At 51.2% G+C, this 27,465-nt stretch overlaps 1 protein-coding gene and 1 long non-coding RNA gene across 2 annotated transcripts in view; both read right to left on the bottom strand.

The window, feature by feature from the left end:
• Nucleotides 1-27,174, bottom strand: part of LOC125236959 — a 41,062-nt gene extending 13,888 nt beyond the window's left edge. Inside the window, exons 1-24 of the mRNA XM_048143878.1 lie at nt 26,873-27,174; nt 24,599-24,764; nt 23,715-23,939; nt 23,127-23,276; nt 22,911-23,017; nt 17,895-18,880; nt 16,475-16,621; nt 16,047-16,118; nt 13,665-13,859; nt 13,111-13,279; nt 12,496-12,731; nt 12,146-12,358; nt 11,796-12,008; nt 11,446-11,658; nt 11,096-11,308; nt 10,817-10,958; nt 10,571-10,734; nt 10,221-10,433; nt 9,523-10,083; nt 9,244-9,385; nt 8,998-9,161; nt 8,648-8,860; nt 8,254-8,510; nt 7,845-8,200 (exon numbers count right to left, since the gene is read on the bottom strand). Of these exons, the coding sequence (XP_047999835.1) occupies nt 7,845-8,200; nt 8,254-8,510; nt 8,648-8,860; nt 8,998-9,161; nt 9,244-9,385; nt 9,523-10,083; nt 10,221-10,433; nt 10,571-10,734; nt 10,817-10,958; nt 11,096-11,308; nt 11,446-11,658; nt 11,796-12,008; nt 12,146-12,358; nt 12,496-12,731; nt 13,111-13,279; nt 13,665-13,859; nt 16,047-16,118; nt 16,475-16,621; nt 17,895-18,880; nt 22,911-23,017; nt 23,127-23,276; nt 23,715-23,939; nt 24,599-24,764; nt 26,873-26,956 (5,601 nt within the window). The 5' untranslated portion in view covers nt 26,957-27,174. The remainder of the gene's footprint in view (nt 1-7,844; nt 8,201-8,253; nt 8,511-8,647; nt 8,861-8,997; nt 9,162-9,243; nt 9,386-9,522; nt 10,084-10,220; nt 10,434-10,570; nt 10,735-10,816; nt 10,959-11,095; nt 11,309-11,445; nt 11,659-11,795; nt 12,009-12,145; nt 12,359-12,495; nt 12,732-13,110; nt 13,280-13,664; nt 13,860-16,046; nt 16,119-16,474; nt 16,622-17,894; nt 18,881-22,910; nt 23,018-23,126; nt 23,277-23,714; nt 23,940-24,598; nt 24,765-26,872) is intronic.
• LOC125237192 lies at nt 2,018-3,427 on the bottom strand. The gene is made up of 2 exons (XR_007178304.1): nt 2,868-3,427; nt 2,018-2,781 (listed from the first exon to the last, which is right to left on the bottom strand). It is a non-coding gene; the product is annotated as an uncharacterized LOC125237192 (long non-coding RNA).
• Nucleotides 27,175-27,465: the final 291 nt, after the last annotated feature.

Genomic DNA, 27,465 nt, shown 5'->3' with positions numbered 1-27,465 from the left:
ACGCATCCGAACGTACCCCTCGTTGAACTTAACTTGTCTGTGGTCTGTGCCTTTAAAAAAAACTAAATGTCAACAAAATATTCATCGTTACCTACAAAATTCTAATATCTGCTGCTTTTATTGCTACAAATTAATAAAACAACACTTAATTCAACTACAAAATCATGGAAAACTAACATAAGTGTGATAAACGTTCGATAATCTAAAGGAATGACTAAAATTTATTCAGAAAATGCTAATTGGAATGCAAATAATTCTACTACTAACAGCAGGTAAATATCTCGAATAATAAGGAAAGGGAGTTGTCCTTTATCCTCCTCTTTTCCCTCACACTCCAAATTAAATGACAAACAGCAAAAAATTGTCTTCTAAACATTCTATTTAAATGACTTAAACATGTACATTATTGTTACTAAATTCCATTGAATTTGTTTCAGATTATTAGAAACTGTCTACCTCTTAAGAAATATACACCACTAAAGCAACTAGGCACCTAGCAACAACTACAACTAGACCACAGACTACAAAAGAAAACCAAAACATGAACATCAGAGGAACTCGGGTACTGATAATGTGCTGAAAAGCACAACTCCCAACGGAAACCTTCCATTTGCATGGAGAACAACACAATCCACTTCGCCGGCAACCAACAACAATGCAGCTGCCGGACACTCAAAATTTCAAGCCGTTCCTGCACTTCCAACCATTACCGGTGTCGTCCCCGACTGAATTCACCTGTATAAGTTCAACGGGCACAAAAGTGAAATTGCCACTGAAGACGCCATTGTATAAGTTCAAAACTCAAAACATTAAGTATGTTGGCAACTGACTTACAATAAATATATATTCTTACAATGATATACCAAGTGTTTTATTTGCTTTCAACCTTTTCAGATAAATGTAAGTATATTTCCTTTCTTAAATGATTTGCATCAAGTGCAGTGAAAATAAAGTGAAATGTGAGTATTAGTGAGCAAACAATTTTCAATTGTATGAAGTAAAAATTTCTAATACAAATGTTCCTGTTTCAATGTATGTATGTAAACACTCTTAAATTGCAAAACGTTCCAAAACTAAATGGTAAGTATCTGTTCAAAAGAATATTAAATTTGTTCACACGATTTTTAAACTACTGAATTGTTAAGTTACACAAATATACACTGTAATTTACTCAATTTTAGTTGATAATTTAAAAGGTATTTAGTATGGCTTTAATAATGAAAATTTTGATTTAAACCACTCACAATGTCAGTTACCCCTAATGTATACAATGCCTTTAAATGGAAAACTCAAAAGCTTCCAACAACTTGCCCTTAACTTAATGTCAAAAAGTTTCAACTCAATGGTGATACTCTCAAAATATAATACTCAAATGTTACTTCAAAATTCCAGGTCAAACAGCAAAATAAATCCTAAAAGAATGTTTTTTAAATATTATACCCAATAATCTAGGTCACAGCCTTTAAATTACTAAATACATGCCACAAAAAGTAACTAAATAGTGCTTATTAGTTTGACACCTTCCTTCCTGAAGGAAATGTCAGCACAAAATCAAAACTTCAACAGAAGGTCCAAGCATGTGAATAAAATTCTAAGCTTTGCAAGCCAATATCAAGTTTGTGCAGCAAAAATGGGCAATATAACAATGTAAGCAAGCTGAAGCTGCACCCAAGTGATAATGAGATGCGCACAATCAAGACACAAGCTCAAAATGAAACTCAAACGTAAGTATGAACACAACTTTCACTATTTCTATGTATGGCACTGAAATTTTCTGAATTCCTGAGGAAAATCTAAGCTTTTCTAAACCTGGGCGCCAATGTCATGGTGGACTATTCCCTGCCCGGCAAGGGGGAAAGTATGGGAAAGCACCAGACAATAAATTTACACAAAATGAGTCTTAAAACTTTGGCGGATCGTCCGCCACGAAAAAGAAGCAAAAAAAGTACTTAATAAGGTGCACTACGATTTCCTCAAGATTTCAGGTCTCTAATTGGGTGGAAAGAAAACGGTTAGATTGTGACACACTATTTTATTGTCTAACGGACACAAAGCAAGTTATAGCCAGTAAATCATTATTCTAAGCTTAAGCTAGCACCTTAATATGTATTGCCAGACGGTAGAGCTGGGCCGTGCAATAGTTCAATTCTAAATGATTTACAAGCGTTCCTAAGTTCTGTTAGTCCCTAGTTATCAGTGCCAACATAGATAATAGGAATTCTTCTTAACTAAACTAAGTAATCTTGCCTTCCAGGAAGAAAGAAAATGACACCAACCTTCAAGCCAGAAGTTACCGCTAATACAATGTGTAAGCCCTCCTTCTGCGAGCTGAAGCTGGTCGCCCCAGGCGCTGTGACACAATGAAGCACCACCGCAACCGACGCATCAGCAAGTTGAGAGCATCTTCTTCGCCTGGATAGGCTCGACCCCGGAAGCAAGCTATCGCACCATTCGACGCTTGTGGTAAAATTGGAGTTGCCGGACAAACCGGCCCCTTTATAAAGAAGACATTACTTGAATGTCTGTATAACCAGTATAACCTGGAGTAGGCCTAAACACAGATTTAGTTGTAATTGTAATTGTAAATATAGTTTTAATTGTAATTATAGTTATAGTTCCCAGTCAGCTGAAAAGGAAAACAAGACATCATTAGAAAAGTGAATGTGGTCTAACCTATTAAATGTGGACAATTACTATTCTGATTTCCTTACCAGCTGGAACTTGAGAGAGCTCATTTTCTCAGCTCTGACGACCCTTCCCTCCACATAGTCCACCAGAAGACTGGAAATAGACACACGTGGTCAAATTAAACTGAGGCAAGGATCAATAATGTGATCAACCTGATACACCCATAATATTCTACTTACAATTCATGGTGGGAAAATATTCCTCCAGAATGCCCTTAGGCTACACAAGGATTGACCGCCAGCACTCCATCAATCTGATCACTTTTTGGATCGAAGATGAAACTCGATAAATAAAAGCAGGCACTGGAGGCCTGAACAGGACCGGAGACAGCTAGCAAGTGCAGGAAATGATCTCAGGAGCCCTAACGACCTTGAGAGGCTTGGGGGTAACATCTAAAATGACTACCTCAGCAGTCCTCTGCAGAAATAAATTTCAACCAACTGAAAATCCTAGTGCACAAAATTCTATATAATTTTCCAACAACAAAGTAAATATTTTCTGATTTATTAATTACATTTAAATTGTAAATTCTAAATAATTAAATATTGTGAAAATCGTGCATATTTGTATTCTGGCAACACCCTTTGTTGACAGCTGATTCTGATTGGATAATCGAACTGTCATCCAGTATCGATCCAGTTGCTAGATCACATAAAGACCTTGCTATGCGCAAAAAGTAATTACGTTCGGGACAAATTTAAAACTGCCGTTGTTAAATTGTTAAGCTAAAATGTGCAATGTCACAGTATGTGGCTGTAGGTACATAAGGACCGGTAGAGTACTGACCGCTTGTTTAGCCTTGGCGTAGGCGGCAGCGGCGGCGGGATCCCCCGCGGGACGCTCGCCCCACACGGCCTTGCGCAGCGCGGCCAGCTCGTCCTGCTCGCTACCCATGTGCAGCCGGTAGCCACACGTCCTGTGTATGTGGCTGTAGGTACATAAGGACCGGTAGAGTACTGACCGCTTGTTTAGCCTTGGCGTAGGCGGCAGCGGCGGCGGGATCCCCCGCGGGACGCTCGCCCCACACGGCCTTGCGCAGCGCGGCCAGCTCGTCCTGCTCGCTACCCATGTGCAGCCGGTAGCCACACGTCCTGTGTATGTGGCTGTAGGTACATAAGGACCGGTAGAGTACTGACCGCTTGTTTAGCCTTGGCGTAGGCGGCAGCGGCGGCGGGATCCCCCGCGGGACGCTCGCCCCACACGGCCTTGCGCAGCGCGGCCAGCTCGTCCTGCTCGCTACCCATGTGCAGCCGGTAGCCACACGTCCTGTGTATGTGGCTGTAGGTACATAAGGACCGGTAGAGTACTGACCGCTTGTTTAGCCTTGGCGTAGGCGGCAGCAGCGGCGGGATCCCCGCGGGACGCTCGCCCCACACGGCCTTGCGCAGCGCGGCCAGCTCGTCCTGCTCGCTACCCATGTGCAGCCGGTAGCCACACGTCCTGTGTATGTGGCTGTAGGTACATAAGGACCGGTAGAGTACTGACCGCTTGTTTAGCCTTGGCGTAGGCGGCAGCGGCGGCGGGATCCCCCGCGGGACGCTCGCCCCACACGGCCTTGCGCAGCGCGGCCAGCTCGTCCTGCTCGCTACCCATGTGCAGCCGGTAGCCACACGTCCTGTGTATGTGGCTGTAGGTACATAAGGACCGGTAGAGTACTGACCGCTTGTTTAGCCTTGGCGTAGGCGGCAGCGGCGGCGGGATCCCCCGCGGGACGCTCGCCCCACACGGCCTTGCGCAGCGCGGCCAGCTCGTCCTGCTCGCTACCCATGTGCAGCCGGTAGCCACACGTCCTGTGTATGTGGCTGTAGGTACATAAGGACCGGTAGAGTACTGACCGCTTGTTTAGCCTTGGCGTAGGCGGCAGCGGCGGCGGGATCCCCCGCGGGACGCTCGCCCCACACGGCCTTGCGCAGCGCGGCCAGCTCGTCCTGCTCGCTACCCATGTGCAGCCGGTAGCCACACGTCCTGTGTATGTGGCTGTAGGTACATAAGGACCGGTAGAGTACTGACCGCTTGTTTAGCCTTGGCGTAGGCGGCAGCGGCGGCGGGATCCCCCGCGGGACGCTCGCCCCACACGGCCTTGCGCAGCGCGGCCAGCTCGTCCTGCTCGCTACCCATGTGCAGCCGGTAGCCACACGTCCTGTGTATGTGGCTGTAGGTACATAAGGACCGGTAGAGTACTGACCGCTTGTTTAGCCTTGGCGTAGGCGGCAGCGGCGGCGGGATCCCCCGCGGGACGCTCGCCCCACACGGCCTTGCGCAGCGCGGCCAGCTCGTCCTGCTCGCTACCCATGTGCAGCCGGTAGCCACACGTCCTGTGTATGTGGCTGTAGGTACATAAGGACCGGTAGAGTACTGACCGCTTGTTTAGCCTTGGCGTAGGCGGCAGCGGCGGCGGGATCCCCCGCGGGACGCTCGCCCCACACGGCCTTGCGCAGCGCGGCCAGCTCGTCCTGCTCGCTACCCATGTGCAGCCGGTAGCCACACGTCCTGTGTATGTGGCTGTAGGTACATAAGGACCGGTAGAGTACTGACCGCTTGTTTAGCCTTGGCGTAGGCGGCAGCGGCGGCGGGATCCCCCGCGGGACGCTCGCCCCACACGGCCTTGCGCAGCGCGGCCAGCTCGTCCTGCTCGCTACCCATGTGCAGCCGGTAGCCACACGTCCTGTGTATGTGGCTGTAGGTACATAAGGACCGGTAGAGTACTGACCGCTTGTTTAGCCTTGGCGTAGGCGGCAGCGGCGGCGGGATCCCCCGCGGGACGCTCGCCCCACACGGCCTTGCGCAGCGCGGCCAGCTCGTCCTGCTCGCTACCCATGTGCAGCCGGTAGCCACACGTCCTGTGTATGTGGCTGTAGGTACATAAGGACCGGTAGAGTACTGACCGCTTGTTTAGCCTTGGCGTAGGCGGCAGCGGCGGCGGGATCCCCCGCGGGACGCTCGCCCCACACGGCCTTGCGCAGCGCGGCCAGCTCGTCCTGCTCGCTACCCATGTGCAGCCGGTAGCCACACGTCCTGTGTATGTGGCTGTAGGTACATAAGGACCGGTAGAGTACTGACCGCTTGTTTAGCCTTGGCGTAGGCGGCAGCGGCGGCGGGATCCCCCGCGGGACGCTCGCCCCACACGGCCTTGCGCAGCGCGGCCAGCTCGTCCTGCTCGCTACCCATGTGCAGCCGGTAGCCACACGTCCTGTGTATGTGGCTGTAGGTACATAAGGACCGGTAGAGTACTGACCGCTTGTTTAGCCTTGGCGTAGGCGGCAGCGGCGGCGGGATCCCCCGCGGGACGCTCGCCCCACACGGCCTTGCGCAGCGCGGCCAGCTCGTCCTGCTCGCTACCCATGTGCAGCCGGTAGCCACACGTCCTGTGTATGTGGCTGTAGGTACATAAGGACCGGTAGAGTACTGACCGCTTGTTTAGCCTTGGCGTAGGCGGCAGCGGCGGCGGGATCCCCCGCGGGACGCTCGCTCCACACGGCCTTGCGCAGCGCGGCCAGCTCGTCCTGCTCGCTACCCATGTGCAGCCGGTAGCCACACGTCCTGTGTATGTGGCTGTAGGTACATAAGGACCGGTAGAGTACTGACCGCTTGTTTAGCCTTGGCGTAGGCGGCAGCGGCGGCGGGATCCCCCGCGGGACGCTCGCCCCACACGGCCTTGCGCAGCGCGGCCAGCTCGTCCTGCTCGCTACCCATGTGCAGCCGGTAGCCACACGTCCTGTGTATGTGGCTGTAGGTACATAAGGACCGGTAGAGTACTGACCGCTTGTTTAGCCTTGGCGTAGGCGGCAGCGGCGGCGGGATCCCCCGCGGGACGCTCGCCCCACACGGCCTTGCGCAGCGCGGCCAGCTCGTCCTGCTCGCTACCCATGTGCAGCCGGTAGCCACACGTCCTGTGTATGTGGCTGTAGGTACATAAGGACCGGTAGAGTACTGACCGCTTGTTTAGCCTTGGCGTAGGCGGCAGCGGCGGCGGGATCCCCCGCGGGACGCTCGCCCCACACGGCCTTGCGCAGCGCGGCCAGCTCGTCCTGCTCGCTACCCATGTGCAGCCGGTAGCCACACGTCCTGTGTATGTGGCTGTAGGTACATAAGGACCGGTAGAGTACTGACCGCTTGTTTAGCCTTGGCGTAGGCGGCAGCGGCGGCGGGATCCCCCGCGGGACGCTCGCCCCACACGGCCTTGCGCAGCGCGGCCAGCTCGTCCTGCTCGCTACCCATGTGCAGCCGGTAGCCACACGTCCTGTGTATGTGGCTGTAGGTACATAAGGACCGGTAGAGTACTGACCGCTTGTTTAGCCTTGGCGTAGGCGGCAGCGGCGGCGGGATCCCCCGCGGGACGCTCGCCCCACACGGCCTTGCGCAGCGCGGCCAGCTCGTCCTGCTCGCTACCCATGTGCAGCCGGTAGCCACACGTCCTGTGTATGTGGCTGTAGGTACATAAGGACCGGTAGAGTACTGACCGCTTGTTTAGCCTTGGCGTAGGCGGCAGCAGCGGCGGGATCCCCGCGGGACGCTCGCCCCACACGGCCTTGCGCAGCGCGGCCAGCTCGTCCTGCTCGCTACCCATGTGCAGCCGGTAGCCACACGTCCTGTGTATGTGGCTGTAGGTACATAAGGACCGGTAGAGTACTGACCGCTTGTTTAGCCTTGGCGTAGGCGGCAGCGGCGGCGGGATCCCCGCGGGACGCTCGCCCCACACGGCCTTGCGCAGCGCGGCCAGCTCGTCCTGCTCGCTACCCATGTGCAGCCGGTAGCCACACGTCCTGTGTATGTGGCTGTAGGTACATAAGGACCGGTAGAGTACTGACCGCTTGTTTAGCCTTGGCGTAGGCGGCAGCAGCGGCGGGATCCCCGCGGGACGCTCGCCCCACACGGCCTTGCGCAGCGCGGCCAGCTCGTCCTGCTCGCTACCCATGTGCAGCCGGTAGCCACACGTCCTGTGTATGTGGCTGTAGGTACATAAGGACCGGTAGAGTACTGACCGCTTGTTTAGCCTTGGCGTAGGCGGCAGCAGCGGCGGGATCCCCGCGGGACGCTCGCCCCACACGGCCTTGCGCAGCGCGGCCAGCTCGTCCTGCTCGCTACCCATGTGCAGCCGGTAGCCACACGTCCTGTGTATGTGGCTGTAGGTACATAAGGACCGGTAGAGTACTGACCGCTTGTTTAGCCTTGGCGTAGGCGGCAGCGGCGGCGGGATCCCCCGCGGGACGCTCGCCCCACACGGCTTTACGTAGCGCGGCCAGCTCGTCCTGCTCGCTACCCATGTGCAGCCGGTAGCCACACGTCCTGTGTATGTGGCTGTAGGTACATAAGGACCGGTAGAGTACTGACCGCTTGTTTAGCCTTGGCGTAGGCGGCAGCGGCGGCGGGATCCCCCGCGGGACGCTCGCCCCACACGGCCTTGCGCAGCGCGGCCAGCTCGTCCTGCTCGCTACCCATGTGCAGCCGGTAGCCACACGTCCTGTGTATGTGGCTGTAGGTACATAAGGACCGGTAGAGTACTGACCGCTTGTTTAGCCTTGGCGTAGGCGGCAGCGGCGGCGGGATCCCCCGCGGGACGCTCGCCCCACACGGCCTTGCGCAGCGCGGCCAGCTCGTCCTGCTCGCTACCCATGTGCAGCCGGTAGCCACACGTCCTGTGTATGTGGCTGTAGGTACATAAGGACCGGTAGAGTACTGACCGCTTGTTTAGCCTTGGCGTAGGCGGCAGCAGCGGCGGGATCCCCGCGGGACGCTCGCCCCACACGGCCTTGCGCAGCGCGGCCAGCTCGTCCTGCTCGCTACCCATGTGCAGCCGGTAGCCACACGTCCTGTGTATGTGGCTGTAGGTACATAAGGACCGGTAGAGTACTGACCGCTTGTTTAGCCTTGGCGTAGGCGGCAGCGGCGGCGGGATCCCCCGCGGGACGCTCGCCCCACACGGCCTTGCGCAGCGCGGCCAGCTCGTCCTGCTCGCTACCCATGTGCAGCCGGTAGCCACACGTCCTGTGTATGTGGCTGTAGGTACATAAGGACCGGTAGAGTACTGACCGCTTGTTTAGCCTTGGCGTAGGCGGCAGCAGCGGCGGGATCCCCCGCGGGACGCTCGCCCCACACGGCCTTGCGCAGCGCGGCCAGCTCGTCCTGCTCGCTACCCATGTGCAGCCGGTAGCCACACGTCCTGTGTATGTGGCTGTAGGTACATAAGGACCGGTAGAGTACTGACCGCTTGTTTAGCCTTGGCGTAGGCGGCAGCGGCGGCGGGATCCCCCGCGGGACGCTCGCCCCACACGGCTTTACGTAGCGCGGCCAGCTCGTCCTGCTCGCTACCCATGTGCAGCCGGTAGCCACACGTCCTGTGTATGTGGCTGTAGGTACATAAGGACCGGTAGAGTACTGACCGCTTGTTTAGCCTTGGCGTAGGCGGCAGCGGCGGCGGGATCCCCCGCGGGACGCTCGCCCCACACGGCCTTGCGCAGCGCGGCCAGCTCGTCCTGCTCGCTACCCATGTGCAGCCGGTAGCCACACGTCCTGTGTATGTGGCTGTAGGTACATAAGGACCGGTAGAGTACTGACCGCTTGTTTAGCCTTGGCGTAGGCGGCAGCGGCGGCGGGATCCCCCGCGGGACGCTCGCCCCACACGGCCTTGCGCAGCGCGGCCAGCTCGTCCTGCTCGCTACCCATGTGCAGCCGGTAGCCACACGTCCTGTGTATGTGGCTGTAGGTACATAAGGACCGGTAGAGTACTGACCGCTTGTTTAGCCTTGGCGTAGGCGGCAGCGGCGGCGGGATCCCCCGCGGGACGCTCGCCCCACACGGCCTTGCGCAGCGCGGCCAGCTCGTCCTGCTCGCTACCCATGTGCAGCCGGTAGCCACACGTCCTGTGTATGTGGCTGTAGGTACATAAGGACCGGTAGAGTACTGACCGCTTGTTTAGCCTTGGCGTAGGCGGCAGCGGCGGCGGGATCCCCCGCGGGACGCTCGCCCCACACGGCCTTGCGCAGCGCGGCCAGCTCGTCCTGCTCGCTACCCATGTGCAGCCGGTAGCCACACGTCCTGTGTATGTGGCTGTAGGTACATAAGGACCGGTAGAGTACTGACCGCTTGTTTAGCCTTGGCGTAGGCGGCAGCAGCGGCGGGATCCCCGCGGGACGCTCGCCCCACACGGCCTTGCGCAGCGCGGCCAGCTCGTCCTGCTCGCTACCCATGTGCAGCCGGTAGCCACACGTCCTGTGTATGTGGCTGTAGGTACATAAGGACCGGTAGAGTACTGACCGCTTGTTTAGCCTTGGCGTAGGCGGCAGCGGCGGCGGGATCCCCGCGGGACGCTCGCCCCACACGGCCTTGCGCAGCGCGGCCAGCTCGTCCTGCTCGCTACCCATGTGCAGCCGGTAGCCACACGTCCTGTGTATGTGGCTGTAGGTACATAAGGACCGGTAGAGTACTGACCGCTTGTTTAGCCTTGGCGTAGGCGGCAGCGGCGGCGGGATCCCCCGCGGGACGCTCGCCCCACACGGCCTTGCGCAGCGCGGCCAGCTCGTCCTGCTCGCTACCCATGTGCAGCCGGTAGCCACACGTCCTGTGTATGTGGCTGTAGGTACATAAGGACCGGTAGAGTACTGACCGCTTGTTTAGCCTTGGCGTAGGCGGCAGCGGCGGCGGGATCCCCCGCGGGACGCTCGCCCCACACGGCCTTGCGCAGCGCGGCCAGCTCGTCCTGCTCGCTACCCATGTGCAGCCGGTAGCCACACGTCCTGTGTATGTGGCTGTAGGTACATAAGGACCGGTAGAGTACTGACCGCTTGTTTAGCCTTGGCGTAGGCGGCAGCGGCGGCGGGATCCCCCGCGGGACGCTCGCCCCACACGGCCTTGCGCAGCGCGGCCAGCTCGTCCTGCTCGCTACCCATGTGCAGCCGGTAGCCACACGTCCTGTGTATGTGGCTGTAGGTACATAAGGACCGGTAGAGTACTGACCGCTTGTTTAGCCTTGGCGTAGGCGGCAGCGGCGGCGGGATCCCCCGCGGGACGCTCGCCCCACACGGCCTTGCGCAGCGCGGCCAGCTCGTCCTGCTCGCTACCCATGTGCAGCCGGTAGCCACACGTCCTGTGTATGTGGCTGTAGGTACATAAGGACCGGTAGAGTACTGACCGCTTGTTTAGCCTTGGCGTAGGCGGCAGCGGCGGCGGGATCCCCCGCGGGACGCTCGCCCCACACGGCCTTGCGCAGCGCGGCCAGCTCGTCCTGCTCGCTACCCATGTGCAGCCGGTAGCCACACGTCCTGTGTATGTGGCTGTAGGTACATAAGGACCGGTAGAGTACTGACCGCTTGTTTAGCCTTGGCGTAGGCGGCAGCGGCGGCGGGATCCCCCGCGGGACGCTCGCCCCACACGGCCTTGCGCAGCGCGGCCAGCTCGTCCTGCTCGCTACCCATGTGCAGCCGGTAGCCACACGTCCTGTGTATGTGGCTGTAGGTACATAAGGACCGGTAGAGTACTGACCGCTTGTTTAGCCTTGGCGTAGGCGGCAGCGGCGGCGGGATCCCCCGCGGGACGCTCGCCCCACACGGCCTTGCGCAGCGCGGCCAGCTCGTCCTGCTCGCTACCCATGTGCAGCCGGTAGCCACACGTCCTGTGTATGTGGCTGTAGGTACATAAGGACCGGTAGAGTACTGACCGCTTGTTTAGCCTTGGCGTAGGCGGCAGCGGCGGCGGGATCCCCCGCGGGACGCTCGCCCCACACGGCCTTGCGCAGCGCGGCCAGCTCGTCCTGCTCGCTACCCATGTGCAGCCGGTAGCCACACGTCCTGTGTATGTGGCTGTAGGTACATAAGGACCGGTAGAGTACTGACCGCTTGTTTAGCCTTGGCGTAGGCGGCAGCGGCGGCGGGATCCCCCGCGGGACGCTCGCCCCACACGGCCTTGCGCAGCGCGGCCAGCTCGTCCTGCTCGCTACCCATGTGCAGCCGGTAGCCACACGTCCTGTGTATGTGGCTGTAGGTACATAAGGACCGGTAGAGTACTGACCGCTTGTTTAGCCTTGGCGTAGGCGGCAGCGGCGGCGGGATCCCCCGCGGGACGCTCGCCCCACACGGCCTTGCGCAGCGCGGCCAGCTCGTCCTGCTCGCTACCCATGTGCAGCCGGTAGCCACACGTCCTGTGTATGTGGCTGTAGGTACATAAGGACCGGTAGAGTACTGACCGCTTGTTTAGCCTTGGCGTAGGCGGCAGCGGCGGCGGGATCCCCCGCGGGACGCTCGCCCCACACGGCCTTGCGCAGCGCGGCCAGCTCGTCCTGCTCGCTACCCATGTGCAGCCGGTAGCCACACGTCCTGTGTATGTGGCTGTAGGTACATAAGGACCGGTAGAGTACTGACCGCTTGTTTAGCCTTGGCGTAGGCGGCAGCGGCGGCGGGATCCCCCGCGGGACGCTCGCCCCACACGGCCTTGCGCAGCGCGGCCAGCTCGTCCTGCTCGCTACCCATGTGCAGCCGGTAGCCACACGTCCTGTGTATGTGGCTGTAGGTACATAAGGACCGGTAGAGTACTGACCGCTTGTTTAGCCTTGGCGTAGGCGGCAGCGGCGGCGGGATCCCCCGCGGGACGCTCGCCCCACACGGCCTTGCGCAGCGCGGCCAGCTCGTCCTGCTCGCTACCCATGTGCAGCCGGTAGCCACACGTCCTGTGTATGTGGCTGTAGGTACATAAGGACCGGTAGAGTACTGACCGCTTGTTTAGCCTTGGCGTAGGCGGCAGCGGCGGCGGGATCCCCCGCGGGACGCTCGCCCCACACGGCCTTGCGCAGCGCGGCCAGCTCGTCCTGCTCGCTACCCATGTGCAGCCGGTAGCCACACGTCCTGTGTATGTGGCTGTAGGTACATAAGGACCGGTAGAGTACTGACCGCTTGTTTAGCCTTGGCGTAGGCGGCAGCGGCGGCGGGATCCCCCGCGGGACGCTCGCCCCACACGGCCTTGCGCAGCGCGGCCAGCTCGTCCTGCTCGCGCGCCCGCTCCCGCGCGTCCGCCTCCGCCTCGCGCACGCGCGCGCCGAGTCGCCGCTGCAGCTCCTGAGAACAAACATTTCCACGTAAATTCTGGTTTGTTGAATCGAGTACCACAAACTAATCTTTGGAACATGTATAAACACGCTGTATAAAATACACTAAAGCGTTTTCAAATTGTGCTATTTTAGATTAACTAATGTCAGGTCGCGAAGTGTACTGGATCGCGATATCCGCACACAAACAAAAATTATTTCTCCGATAGCTGCCGCACTGGCAGGGTCGCCGTGAATTTGGACAGTGACAACTACTTCGAAATGAGTATACGTTTAATGAAATAATAATGTACAGTCGCCGTCAGACATATTCCGATATTTGTGAGTGCTTTGACAGCTCCGATATATCTGATAGCGAATGTATTGAAATGTCTTCTGTAAAAGCTCACCTTCCCGCGGTAGTACTTGTGGTCGAGCCGCTCGTCGTCGTAGTCCTCGAGGAACTCCTTGAGCCGCTTGGCTTCCCTCTCCCTCTCCTCCTCCTTGCATCGTTCCCTCTCCTTCTCCTTCTCGTACTCGGCGTGCTTGCGCCGCTCGCGCGCCTCCCACAGACGCAACCTGTCATGGAAAACTAATGTTTCAAAACATACGTATATGTAAACAAGGTAAAAATTAAAACAAACAAAAAGCGGGATCTTTACAGGAATGCGACAGCATATTGTATTATTCAATATTTACGTATTACATCATTGCTTTACAGAAACATCTTTCTACATATCTCATGACTGTAAACTTTACTCAGTTGCAGCTAATGTTCACGAGACTTCATGATAAGTTTTTCTCCTTCGCCTTAAGCTCTCTCTTCAGCTCTCCTGATAAGCTGCCTGCAAATCGCGTCAGAGAGTACAATAATGACCTCTGTTTTGTAACTGAACCTCGTTTCCTCGTCTCGCAGTACCCCGCCTTTACATGGCGACCCTGACAGAATGTAACTATGACTCACCTCTCCTGGTAGGCGGCCTCCTTCTCCTTGGCCTTCTTCTCTAACCGCTTCTTCTCCTTGGCCTCCTCCTCGAGTTCTCTCGACCGGCGCGACTCCGCCTCGCCGCGGCCGCGGTCGCGAGAACGCTCGCGGTCCCGGTCGCGTTCACGATCGCGGTCGCGGGAGCGCTCGCGGTCGCGTTCTCGCTCGCGCTCTCTGGGAAAATAATCTTTGTATAAGAATGCTTCCGAGTTACTTTATTGGGCAACAGGGCACACAGTCAAATGCACAAACGCTTACGATAAATAGCTATCTCTATCGCTCTTCTTGTATTGGCGCGATAGAGCGAGACTGCGTTTCGATCGGCGTCTGACGCTAGGTCAACGATTGTCATTCGGCTAGGCCGACAGGTAGTATTAGTAAAAGAATTATAAGCAGAGTTGTGATATTTGGAGGGATAAGGGATGCCGAAAAATGAGACACGGCCGTTTCACTATGAGCAATGACCATGAGTTGCCGGGTGCACCCAGCCGGCGGGGAAATTTCACTATCTTAATCCTAACAAGTTACAAAATAGTTCAAAGCAGCGGCCATATTTCTGACTCGAGTAAATGGGGACAATATTTTTCAGGTTGATATATCCGAAATATAGATCCGCAGCCACACAACCTTTGATTAGCAACACACTGCTTTGTAATACATCGCAATGTAAACAAGATTGTTATGAGTTCGATAGTTATCGCGATGTTAGTCATGATGACAGTATATTTTGTTAGATACTGGGTCAGGTATGTGGTCCAAATTAATAAACAGTTACATAATGTCAACGAACACTCTGTAAACAGTGTAACGAATTCGTATTCCCTATTGCCTTTGTATTCGTACTAGTCTCGATTATTACCCAGATTTTCGAGTTATGTCCTACTTCAAAAATTGACAAAGCTCAACTATTAGTAAAAGTTACTATATGATACTGACCAAAATAAGTTGACAACGATTTAATGACACGATTTAAGGGTCTGACCCTTTACCGCAACTTGCATTGTCGCGCGCGAGTCCATACATCAAGCGCGACTTCAAGTATGGACTCGTGCGACAAGGCAAGTTGTGGTAGAGGGGCATCTGAGCAAGTGTTATTTGGAAACAAATGACATAACATACTGGCCGCGCTGCGCGCGCAGCTCCCGGGCGATCTCGTGCCGCGTGCGGATGTACGGGCACAGCGCCAGCACCGGCCCCGGCAGGAACAGCTTCAGGCCCATCACGACTATCACGACACTTCACTTATATTATATCGCTACTTTATTTCACAACACCACTTTTAACACAACGATATAGACAACAGACATTTCTGATAATGACTGATCCAGTATCTATAGTTCTCTTCTTTAACAGTCAAAATCCAAAGCGTATGAAATAATACGGCAAAGACAGTAAAGTCTGCCTCTGTCTACAACAGCCTTTCTCATATAATTTTCGAAAAATAGATATAAAAAGTACAAAGTATCTACATAATTATTCTTTTTATAGAGACATATCTCTTTTCATTAAGCTCAGGGAATGGTAGAGAAAAAGTTGAAAAGAAGTCGCTACTTTTCATGCTGACTGTACCGACATATAACGTTTATTCTCTAATTTCTGTTACTTGCTCACAACACACTTTATTTCTAAATTTTACAACTTGATTGAACAACCACAATCACCATCGCGTTTCACAAGTTACAGCGATCCGTGTAATAACTTTCCCTATCTCAAATTACGATAAAAATACGTATAAATATATTTTTTAATATTTTTATAATATTTTAAATATTAAGTCACGATACCGTTTTGCAAAAACACTGATATATTAGTGGTTTAAGTTTTTAGTAGAATAATGACGAGTTATTGTACAAAAGGTTGGCAATAAATAACACACGCGTGTGTTGGGCGGCGCGTTGGCGGAGACTGCCCGTGCGATAACGCGGCCGCCAGCCGCAGGGCTCGCACCTTACATTTTATAACCGAGAGATTTTACGTGTTGTGATTAAACTACACACCTCCTAGTGATTGCAAATATCTTTTTGTCGCACATTTATTCATATTCCTAGTATTTCCTAGTAACAAATGCGATTGCGAATTGTTATTTAGGCAATTCAACAACTATTGTTCATTAATTTTCTTTGAGCTTTCACGAGCAGTAAAACGGGAGATCGTATATTTGATATTAAAAACGCGAACAGAACAAATGACGCGGAAATTTGACAGACATGCGACGAACAGTTTACCGGTGTAACCGTGAGCATACAAGCACAGCCCTGCTTGAGTCTGCGCCGCGCCGCTACATCTGTGCCTATTCTCTCCGACGCCGCCATTCGATATCGCGTTATCGAAATCGTAAAATATGAATAAATAAGTACAAACCTTTCCCTGTCCCGCTCCCTCTCGCGCTCCCGCTCCCGGATCTCGCGCTCTCGCTCTCGCTCGCGCAGCTCCCTGCAAACATAAATATATGTTCAAACTTGTTTCACAATCTAATATCTCTTCTTTATGTATTTTCAATCAACATAGTTCAATGGTATTGTGGTCACTTAGCCATAAATAAAAAAAAAATATTTCGTCATTGACTCACTGACTGAATATCATCAAAATTCCTGGGTACTTCCGGAAGTCCTAAAAAGCTGAAATTTGAAATGTAAGTATTGGCAAATAAACAACAAAAAAAATCTAAGAGTTAAAACTAAAGCATTGCCAAGACGAATCAAAGTTATCATTATCAGACCTCATGAGAGCTAACCTTCTAACTCAATACAACAACCCTCAAAGTAGTCACAAACTAGTCTATATCATACCTCTCCCTCTCCCGCTCCCTCTCCCTCTCCCGCTCCCGGTCCCGCTCGCGCTCCTCCCGCTCCCGCTCGCGCTCCTTGTCCCGCTCTCGCTCCCGCTCCTTGTCACGGTCGTCGCGAGTGTCGCGAGTGTCGCGACGCTCCTTACTCCTGCACAAAAATATTAAAAACTCCGGCTGACATAAAAAAAGTATGTGAAAAATTCATAGAAATTTTATTAGAAATTTAAGGCTTTTCTACCCAGGATTTGATCCTGCATAAGAATGGGATCGAATTGCATAAAAAAATGACCTTTCTCATGCTCCCTGACCTCCCTGTATATTGAATAGACAATTTTGTATGGATTTCGAAAATAGTCGATATTCTACAAAAGCCTGTGTGTACCAGACGCATGAAAATTAGCAAATCTGTCGTCTGAACAAGTGTGAAATTACTTCACGCGTTAAAGATAAGGCGGGTGGAGGTACTCGCACTCCGCTGGCTCGTTAATTACCAATAATTACGAAACAAACTATGAAAACTAACTGAAATTCTAAGCATCTAACCTCATTGTTTACAATTTTACTACTAGATTTTATAAGCTACTTATTACAATAAGAACCTATTTTTTTCTACTAAGTTCAATATAAATTCGATTTTTTAAATAAACAAAAAAATGACAGGGGCAACAGGTAAGTGTGTCAACTTGTATTCATTGAGAGTTTAGCACTAACCGTGAGTAGCAAGTAGCGAAAGTATGAACTCGCAAAAGCACCTGTGACTATGAGTGAAAAGGTCAAATTTGAAGGCCAGACACACATTTCTCCTTATGATACATTTACCCGTATTGACCTTATTTTTTTTAAGGGTCAGCTGCACCAAATCGTTCGTTACCGAATTTAGCGCTGCGTGGCGTGACGTTGACTGTGTCTGTTCACTTTACTGTGGTTTCTGTGGCCGTAAGTCTCTGTGTTCCACTGCAACGGGCACTGACCTGGACGCGCTCCGCCTGCGCCGCTCCTTGTCCCCGTCCCACTCCCGCTCGCGGTCCCTGTCTCGCTCCCTCTCTCCTTGCCGCACTGACCTGGACGCGCTCCGCCTACGCCGCTCCTTGTCCCCGTCCCGCTCCCGCTCGCGGTCCCTGTCTCGCTCCCTCTCTCCTTGCCGCACTGACCTGGACGCGCTCCGCCTGCGCCGCTCCTTGTCCCCGTCCCGCTTCCGCTCGCGGTCCCTGTCTCGCTCCCTCTCTCCTTGCCGCACTGACCTGGACGCGCTCCGCCTGCGCCGCTCCTTGTCCCCGTCCCGCTCCCTCTCGCGGTCCCTGTCTCGCTCCCTCTCTCCTTGCCGCACTGACCTGGACGCGCTCCGCCTGCGCCGCTCCTTGTCCCCGTCCCGCTCCCGCTCGCGGTCCCTGTCTCGCTCCCTCTCTCCTTGCCGCACTGACCTGGACGCGCTCCGCCTGCGCCGCTCCTTGTCCCCGTCCCGCTCCCTCTCGCGGTCCATGTCTCGCTCCCTCTCTCCTTGCCGCACTGACCTGGACGCGCTCCGCCTGCGCCGCTCCTTGTCCCCGTCCCGCTCCCGCTCGCGGTCCCTGTCTCGCTCCCTCTCTCCTTGCCGCGCTGACCTGGACGCGCTCCGCCTGCGCCGCTCCTTGTCCCCGTCCCGCTCCCTCTCGCGGTCCCTGTCTCGCTCCCTCTCTCCTTGCCGCACTGACCTGGACGCGCTCCGCCTGCACCGCTCCTTGTCCCCGTCCCGCTCCCGCTCGCGGTCCCTGTCTCGCTCCCTCTCTCCTTGCCGCGCTGACCTGGACGCGCTCCGCCTGCGCCGCTCCTTGTCCCCGTCCCGCTCCCTCTCGCGGTCCCTGTCTCGCTCCCTCTCTCCTTGCCGCACTGACCTGGACGCGCTCCGCCTGCGCCGCTCCTTGTCCCCGTCCCGCTCCCGCTCGCGGTCCCTGTCTCGCTCCCTCTCTCCTTGCCGCACTGACCTGGACGCGCTCCGCCTGCGCCGCTCCTTGTCCCCGTCCCGCTCCCGCTCGCGGTCCCTGTCTCGCTCCCTCTCTCCTTGCCGCACTGACCTGGACGCGCTCCGCCTGCGCCTCTCCTTGTCCCCGTCCCGCTCCCGCTCGCGGTCCCTGTCTCGCTCGCGGTCCCTGTCTCGCTCCCTCTCTCCTTGCCGCACTGACCTGGACGCGTTCCGCCTGCGCTTCTCCTTGTCCCCGTCCCGCTCCCGCTCGCGGTCCCTGTCTCGCTCCCTCTCTCCTTGCCGCACTGACCTGGACGCGCTCCGCCTGCGCCGCTCCTTGTCCCTGTCCCGCTCCCTCTCGCGGTCGCGGTCGCGCTCCCTGTCTCGCTCGCGCTCGCGCGGCTCTCGGTCCTTGTCGTCGCGCGGCTCCTTGTCGCGCTTGCGCCGCACCACCACCTCCGCCTCGTCCTACAAGACAAACACCACTTATCACCACGAGAACATAATAGACTAGTCAGTGTAGCAAAACATACTAGAATAGTAGGTCTCCTATCAGATGAATAACAACGCGTTGATGCTTTTTGTTTAATTGTATACTGATCGGGATGACCCTACCCCAGTGAAAACAGAGTCTATGGAGCTAAAATGTTTACAAGGATGACGCTGTATGTCAGATTTCGCAAGTTCAGATCAGACTGCGGACCGCTACCTTAAAGCCATTACTAAGCCATGACATTCCCTCAATTCCAAATTAATAAAATATTGGCGTTTACTTTTTACGTCAAAAATAACAACTACTAGGGAATAAAATAAAATGTGTTGAATTTTATAATCGTTATTAGGCAGAATAATCAATCAAACACGGTTATATTCAGCTGATAGTATCCCCAGTAATAAATGTTATAAACGACAAAATGTTTACAATAGTAAATGAACTCTATAGCTTGGCCCCGCCGCAAACTCGGGTTAGAACACGCGTGTGTCACGTCAACTCTGTCATATATCTATTAATAGTGCAAATAAAGTGCGGAATTTGTTATAAAAAGATATTGCAAAGTGGAATGAATAAAATATGTCTCTTAAGGTCGCGGTGGGCCCAAGTTAAATAAGTTTGTTGACAAGTAAACACTACAAATATTGTAAAATTAGTGCCTCTGCCTTCAAACATAATGAAGGTAAGCAATTGAATTTATTTTAATAGAATTATTAATTAGGATTATTGACTGATTACTTACAGGGTCCATCTATTTCTACACATTATGCAGAAACATAATTCAAATACAATGCTTTCGCTTTGCCAAAATATGTAAAAAGTAACAATTAAATGAGCATTTCTTTTTTTTTTGCCACTTTTATGAAATGTGATATTTTTGAAAAAAACTATGCTATTTCTACTCAGAATCACTAGCTTTTTCAATATTAGTAGTTAAAAAAATTGTCCCATACGATTTTTTCTTATTTTGTTAACATTTTCCGTGCATGTTGTGTGGGGTAAGAAAAGAGGAAAGTAACAAAAATGTATGGAAATTCTGGGACACTTTTTGTCTTCCAGTAGGATTGAAAGTACTCGTGATTCTGAGTACAATTGACCTAAAATTCCCTAAAAAAATAAAAAAAAATGCCAAAAAAAAAGAAATGCTCAAATAAGTAAAAATCAAAAGCTATTATGCTAATTTTGTGATTTTTCTGGCAAATTATTGAATATTCTTTAATCTAACCATGATTTAGACCAAAGGCGTATTTCCGAGCGTTGAAATGAATAATTATTTGAAGAGATTTAACCACATATGATAGCATCAAGGGCATGGTAGTACCGTGTGCCGTGTCGTGTGAAGGCAGAGGCACGCAAAGATTGGTGGAAGTATGTAATGTATCGCGGCGCCCACTCACACATGCGGGAGGGAAACTTATGGGAAATTAAGAATTTAAATATTATTAGACATCTATTAAGGGTCGGGTATAAAGTGGTTGTTTTGACCCGTAGCTCAAAATTAACATTTTTAATATTCAACGCAATGTTGAACAGCTGTGACACTTGATTTTATGAGGCTTCCTTTTAATTTATAATTATTTAGATCTGAACTGCGAGGTTTTTATTAACATTTTGCTTGTACTACGGCAAAGTTGACTAAAATCGGATGTATTTAAAATCGCAAAAATGAATGTTCAAAAGATGACGTAATTTAGGTAGACTGCGAAATCTCGCTATTGCTGGATAATAGGACATGAGCAACATTGATCTGTGATGTGATAACGGGGACAGGTATGATATCAGGATGGCCGTGTCGATAAGATGAAGCGACACAGATGTGTCGCGGGAGGGAGCAATGACGGGGACAGATGACGGGTGAGGACGGAGCGGGCGCCGCGGAAACAAAGCGGAATCATACGGAAGCGCGCACGGCCGCCGCCGTCTGCCTCGGTCTGGCTCTCAGTCCGTCTCACTCGCACTTACGCGGAGCCGCCGCGGAGTCGTCGCCGCCGCGTCGCCGCCGCGCCGCCGCGGAGTCGCCGCCGTGTCGCCGACGATGAGCGCCCGCGCTCGCGCCCCTCATTATTTAAACCCCGATATTTATGTGACTACGTTATTGTTTCAAATTTTAAAAACGGGGTGTGTGTCAATGTAAACAATATGTGATGTGATGTTAAAAGTAAATGAAAAACTAAGCGATTGACGTTTCACAATAAAGCCGAATATCGTTTGTTAAAAAGAGTTTCACCTGCTTTATTTAACCTTTGACTAACTACAGTCGATTCATCGAGCTCTTATTCGACTCTTCCTATTTGCCAAGTTTCTAACCCCAAAATAAAACCATTTAAAGTTAAAAATCATTTTACGGAGACAAGGGGATGAAATCGATTGTAATAGCAATGAATATTGGAGACATGGTAGAATCAGGCACAGGTGAATCTGCCATATACACACTTGCCTGATTCCAGCCACTTATTGATGTACCTGACGGCCTGATAGTCTGACGGAAACTATGTGTATCTCTAGCAGTATCTACCGAAATGTGTGTGAGATGTGTGTGTGTGTGTGTGTGTCGGGGCGGGAGCGCGGGCGCGCCGCGCGGCGCCACTCACTAAGCACTCGCGCGGCGGTAGGAGAGTACGAGTTTGTGTACAGAATACCACTCTGCTGCCACAAGAAAAATACGAGTGGATACGACATATGATGACACAATAGCCACCACGTAGTAGGAGCTAGTATGTGACATTGCAACCGACGAAATTATAATGCAATAAGTTGAATTGATTCTTGAAATTTGAGTAATGCTTGTGGCACCAGCGTGATAGTCGTTTCAGAGAATAGTAGGTGCGAGCGCCATCAAGTCAAAGCAACCAATATTCGTGAGAAAACTAGCCGAACTTTATAAATGATGAAATTCATGAAATAAACGGAGAAAAAGAAGTTGATGACCAAGCCTGTTAAGCTGTTAATTTAGGGCCCGAGCTAACATATTTCTTATATGCAACATCATATATCATACGATTAACATATCAACAATACGATTTCTGACAAGAAATATATAATTTCGAGTATTTCGACTTCATAGCGCTCGCTTAATTTTAAACGTTAGTGCAATAAATACATCAATATATAATAAAAGAACTGGGCAATCGCCAGTAACCATCCAGACTGATGCTACGATTAGTTTCTTTGAATGTTCCATTGGTGCGTTCCGTTGCACCATTTTACTCGGGAGTTGGAACTCGTGGGTTTTAGTTTGAAGAGCTTCTATGGCACATATCCGTTGTGCTGACATTTCGTGTCGACTTAAATTAACAGAAAATAGCGGAGGCGGCTAATCCCCAGCCGTCGAGGCGACCCTAACCTATGACTACTATCCTCAGAACGTTGTCAAGTGGTTATAGTTTTATTCATTTACTGCATAATATGGATTCGGTTAATATGTCAATGAATCGTATAATACCGGTATCTCATCATTTTGTTTTTTTAATAAGAAGTGTTGCGTCGTCTCCGTCACATAACGCGTTTATATTTTCCTAAGGATTCAGTAAAACTAGCAATACTCGTATGTCTCGTGATTTCATTGTTAGGTCAATAGAACAGGGTGAAATTTTAAAATTGTATTAAGATTGCACGGTAAGAATCTGAAGTATCATCAATGGCGTGCTACAAGTAGTAAACGGTCGCCCCACAGCCCGGTATCGGTAGCCACCCAAACAACAAGACACTCACCCTGACTCCAGCCTCGCCCGCTAGCGCCGCGCCGCTGGCCTCGTCACGGCGCGCGGTCTCGCTTCTTCGTACCGAAAATGTCACCATAATACTTACTCCGCTACTAAGCAAATTAACTAGCACAATATACGGGCAATCACATTATTTTTAAACGCCCGATTTAATCTAAATAGGTTCGGCGCGGCACCGTTGAAACCTCTCTTTGTATAACATGTATTAGTTGCTAGGTCTGGTGGTACGGTGCGGCGCCGAGCCCGTTGACCCTGTCGCCGGCGTTAGCCTGCGGGCGCGTACCTTCATGCTCTCTCGGAACTTGCCAATCTCGCGGTGGATGACGTCGCGCTTCTCCTCCGAGATGTCCGCCTCCTCCAGCGCGCGCGCCGTCTTCGAGATCGCCTCCTCTGGAAACAGATAGGGAACGTTACATTGTACTTACATATACACTATACAGAGTCCGATGGACGGAGTACGAGTCAAATCTGATTCATCCCTAAACATTTGTCGGCGTACCTTGCTGCAGCTGCTCGTAGTTGGCGATGTCCTCCTGGTAGTCCTTCATGACCTGCGCCAGCTTCCTGGAGGCGGCCTCGTCGAGCGCGCGCTGCCGCGCGTCCAGGTACTCGCCGCCCTCCGCCGCGCCCATTTTTGAACGCTGCTCCGCTGGAAATTTAAAAAATATATCAAATTAGCCGGGTCCACACAATTAACTATAAATGTAGACGTGCCTTAGTTCGTTCCGATCCGATATCAGATGTCGGAAGAATTTCACTGGAAATAATTCAAGATGGCGCCTGTAAAGTATGGGATATCATTCCTACATCCGATATCGGATCGGATAATGTGAAAACGTACTTAGCCGATGCAACAAGCACAGAATTTGAATAATATAAATCTTTGGACAGTTAAAATAAAGCTTTTAATGATAAATATCCGGTATTTGAAAACAGTGAATCAATGTTTTCTTGGGAGTGAGCCCGACCGGCGCCTTTCCTTCTGTGTCGGTGGACTAACTTCCAATAAAACATGGGACCACAGCACAGGCTCAACTAAACAGTGTGATGTAGCGTGAAATCTCTTGTAAGAACCAAATCAACTCACTCTTGTAGTTATCCACGAGCGTCTGCATCTTGCCGTCGGTCCTCGCCAGCAGCTTCTTCTCGGCCAGCGGGCGCTCGTGCAGCAGCCGCACGCAGCGGAGCGCGGCCTCTGGCGACGCGAACTCGCAGAAGCCGAAGGTGCCCACGCGCTTCCAGGAGAGCACGGGCCCGCAGGCGCCGAGCAGCGCGCGCATCATCGCGTCCGGGGCGCGCGTTGTGATGTTGCCTGCAAGTACAATGCTTTTTATGACTATTAGTTGGTTAGCTTCGGCCCCAGGTACGCCTCCCAAAGATACAAACGATAAATGTATAGTTGTGAAACTTTTCCTGTTCCGGCTTTAGAACAATATCATCCAAATAAGATTGCGTGTGTTTATTAATGGAGATGACCGTCTTGCTGGTGCAGTACATTTTGAATAAGACCTACAACAGTGTAGAGCTGGGCTCTGGGCTATAGAGAAGTACATTCACGAGTTCTAATTTGGAACCCACCCAAGGTTTAATCGTGTAGCAAACTTTCGCTATTTAGAGCTTATATTTTAACGGTGTGAGCTGTTAATGTTTTACCATCAACTACCTTAGGACCATGGGGAGAAGAGCGCCGTCAAAAAAGACCGCAGATGCGCTGGGCGGACGATATCAAAAGGACAGCTGGGAAAAAGTGGCTCCAGATCGCACAAAACCGTGACGAGTGGCGCATGTTGAAGGAGGCCTACACCCGAAGGGTAGAATCAGGCTAAAGAGAGAGAAGAGAGAGAGAGACCTTAGGGGCGTGAAATACACACAAACAACGTATACGTGGAACGGACACGGTTGCGTGCCTGCGCCCCGTCGCTTGAGTGTAATTTAAAAAACGTCTTCTCATCTGGATCTGCTAGCACTAACCTATGAAGACAGTGATGGGCGGGGGCTCGTTCTCTCTGGCCCCGTTGGCCCGTGTGGGCGGGCGGCTGATGACGGCCTTGCTGGTGCTGTTGGCGACGCTGGTGGCGGGCGGCGCCTGCAGCAGCGCCGCTCGCGCGCCCACGCCGCCGTACGCGCCCACCATCACCTGCAACACACGAGGGCTACAGTCAGTGCAGGAATAAACTGCTTGATGTTTCAAGTATTTTTATTGATGCTAGTCACTCAAATATATGCAAGCAGAGTGGGAGTTATTACAAACTCGAGTCTTTAAATGGCTCTGGCAAATCGTCGACATTTAACTTAATATCATTTGCAATATTTAGGTAACTTCCACCGCCCCACATTGTACTCCACATTGTGTACGTTTTTTCACCCTATTGCTACGAGTTAAGGTGAGGAAATGTACAGATGTTTATTTGTGAACACTACGAAATTGCTGCCCTGCAAATTATTGAATTTTCTGCCATATAGTCTGTCAAGGTAACCTACTGAAGTAGTAGTAAAATACTTTATTACACAAGTGTTCAAACATAGTGTTTAAGCACGTGTGTACATGTAAAGCTTACAACTGCATTAAGCATGTCTCTATATATTAAAAATATATTTTATAGCAACTCTAATAAACTAGCATGATGTTATGTGACCTCAAGGGTCAAGTAACTAAAAGCAATTTGTAAAGTAGGTTTTATAATAGAAATGGGCCAAATATTAGGTTATAAACCTTATATTGGGTTATAAACCTAATATTTGGTTGGTATTTGGCATATTCGGAAAGTGTTTCAATGTTCATATTCGGCCGAATAATTTGGTTGCATTGCTGAATATTTACCGAATAAACAAAGTAAATAACTACTTCATTAGTTTTCCATTTTACATATTCCATTGTATAATAAGCTCCTATTTTAGTAGCTTTTCAAGGAATTGCTAAAAAGAGAAAAACCTATGCCTCAAAATATAAATACTTAATCATAAAAACATAGTTGTAGTAACATATGTAACCATTATCAATCATTTAATAGTTTTAATGAACATCCTCATTAAAAATGAATGTAGCATGGTCGAGCTGTAGCATGGTCGAGCTGTAGCATGGTCGAGCTGTAGCATGGTCGAGCTGTAGCATGGTCGAGCTGTAACATGGTCGAGCTGTAGCATGGTCGAGCTGTAGCATGGTCGAGCTGTAGCATGGTCGAGCTGTAGCATGGTCGAGCTGTAGCATGGTCGAGCTGTAGCATGGTCGAGCTGTAGCATGGTCGAGCTGTAGCATGGTCGAGCTGTAGCACGGTCTGCATTTTATCACATCATACCTCTTCCACATGTACATACTTTTTAGAATGCGATAGGCAATAAAAATGCAACCAAAAGAAAAGGCTTCCACTTCAAGTGGATAGTAATTTTTGAGTAATTGCAACTTTGTTTTATAAGTGTCTTGTTGGCCTAGTCGCTCCATTTCCACCTTGTAGGCCTGGATATGCAATCACCAGGTATAATCCTTATAACAGAATATAGCCAAACATTGTGACCAATTGGCCAGATTGCTATGTGGTCAACATTGATTACCAGATTGAGACTAACCTAACCATGCTATTGTATTATACCTCGGCATAGGAAATCAGAAATAAACTATAACAGAAGTGATATTTAATAATAAATAATAATAAAGACGTTTATTCAAAAGTTTGAACACAGGTACATTATAATTTATATAAAAGTACACAGGCATGCTTACAAACTAATTGAAAAGGTAGGTGGCTCAGCTAATGTCTATGCCAGAGGGCCTCGAGGCGCAGCGGCCACAAGGACTGCCAGCAACGGACGCTGTTATTCTGCCACCACCAGATTCACAAGACTATTTATATCACAAGAACATTTAAAAGGTTTGCAATACCCTAGTATCAAAGAAACTAGCTTCAATTACAAGTGACATAATAAAACCTGCCAAGATCTGCCCAATATAGTTTTTTGGTGATCTAACTAGATCAGCCACAGCTTTGGGATAAACTTCACAGCCACAAATTTACATGACAGCAGAGGTCATTGACTGAGGTTTGGATGTTTGATCTATGAATCAGAAACTTTACTACTTGAATCTTAGTTTCCATGGTGTTTGCAAACGAAACAACCCTGAAGCAGGATTAAACACAAGGATCTCATGTCATCGACACAGATCGAATAGCAGGCAAACAGTGACAGTTAGGTTAGATAGCAGGCGCAAGCCCGGTTGGCGCTTCGTTGGCGCAGCGCAGCGGTACTCACGTGCGTTGCCATCGGCATGGTGACGACGCCCGGCGGCAGCCCGTGCGCGTAGGGCACGAGGGGCGGCCGCGGCGGAAACGACATGCCCTGCACTACACACGCAAAACTAAACCGACAATCACTTCACACTAATAACACATTAGACACCTATAACTTGCACTATATCAAATCGTGGTAATTTTATTCGTAATATCACGGACCTTAACGCTGTGCAGCGTCGTTTACGACACTAATAATTAATATTTTTTATTTAGTAATGAGCCACCACGATTAGCAAATGGGCGGCCATATTTTTTCTAAAGCTTCCACAGATAAGACACGATGCCGTTACAAAATCTAAAACGGTTGAAAGTGACTGCCAGGTTTTCTGTTATCTCAAATAGCGTTAAATATTATTGCATTTTATTTGATTTTATCAACGCATTTTATCTCAAAGGCATTGAATCACTACGTTTTATCTTTTATAGATGCATTCATTTGATTGTCGATATTGATAATTTGTTATGAGCTTGATTCACGTGGGATTGAGATGCAACTAGAGTCAGACAAGACAAGATTAAAACATGCTGAGATGACCAAAGTCGGTCCTGTAC

Source organism: Leguminivora glycinivorella, chromosome 20, assembly GCF_023078275.1.
Source record: "Leguminivora glycinivorella isolate SPB_JAAS2020 chromosome 20, LegGlyc_1.1, whole genome shotgun sequence".
Taxonomy (NCBI): Eukaryota; Metazoa; Arthropoda; class Insecta; order Lepidoptera; family Tortricidae; genus Leguminivora; species Leguminivora glycinivorella.
The sequence above is the reverse complement of the archived record's forward strand: the minus strand, read 5'-3'. Positions and strand labels throughout refer to the sequence as shown.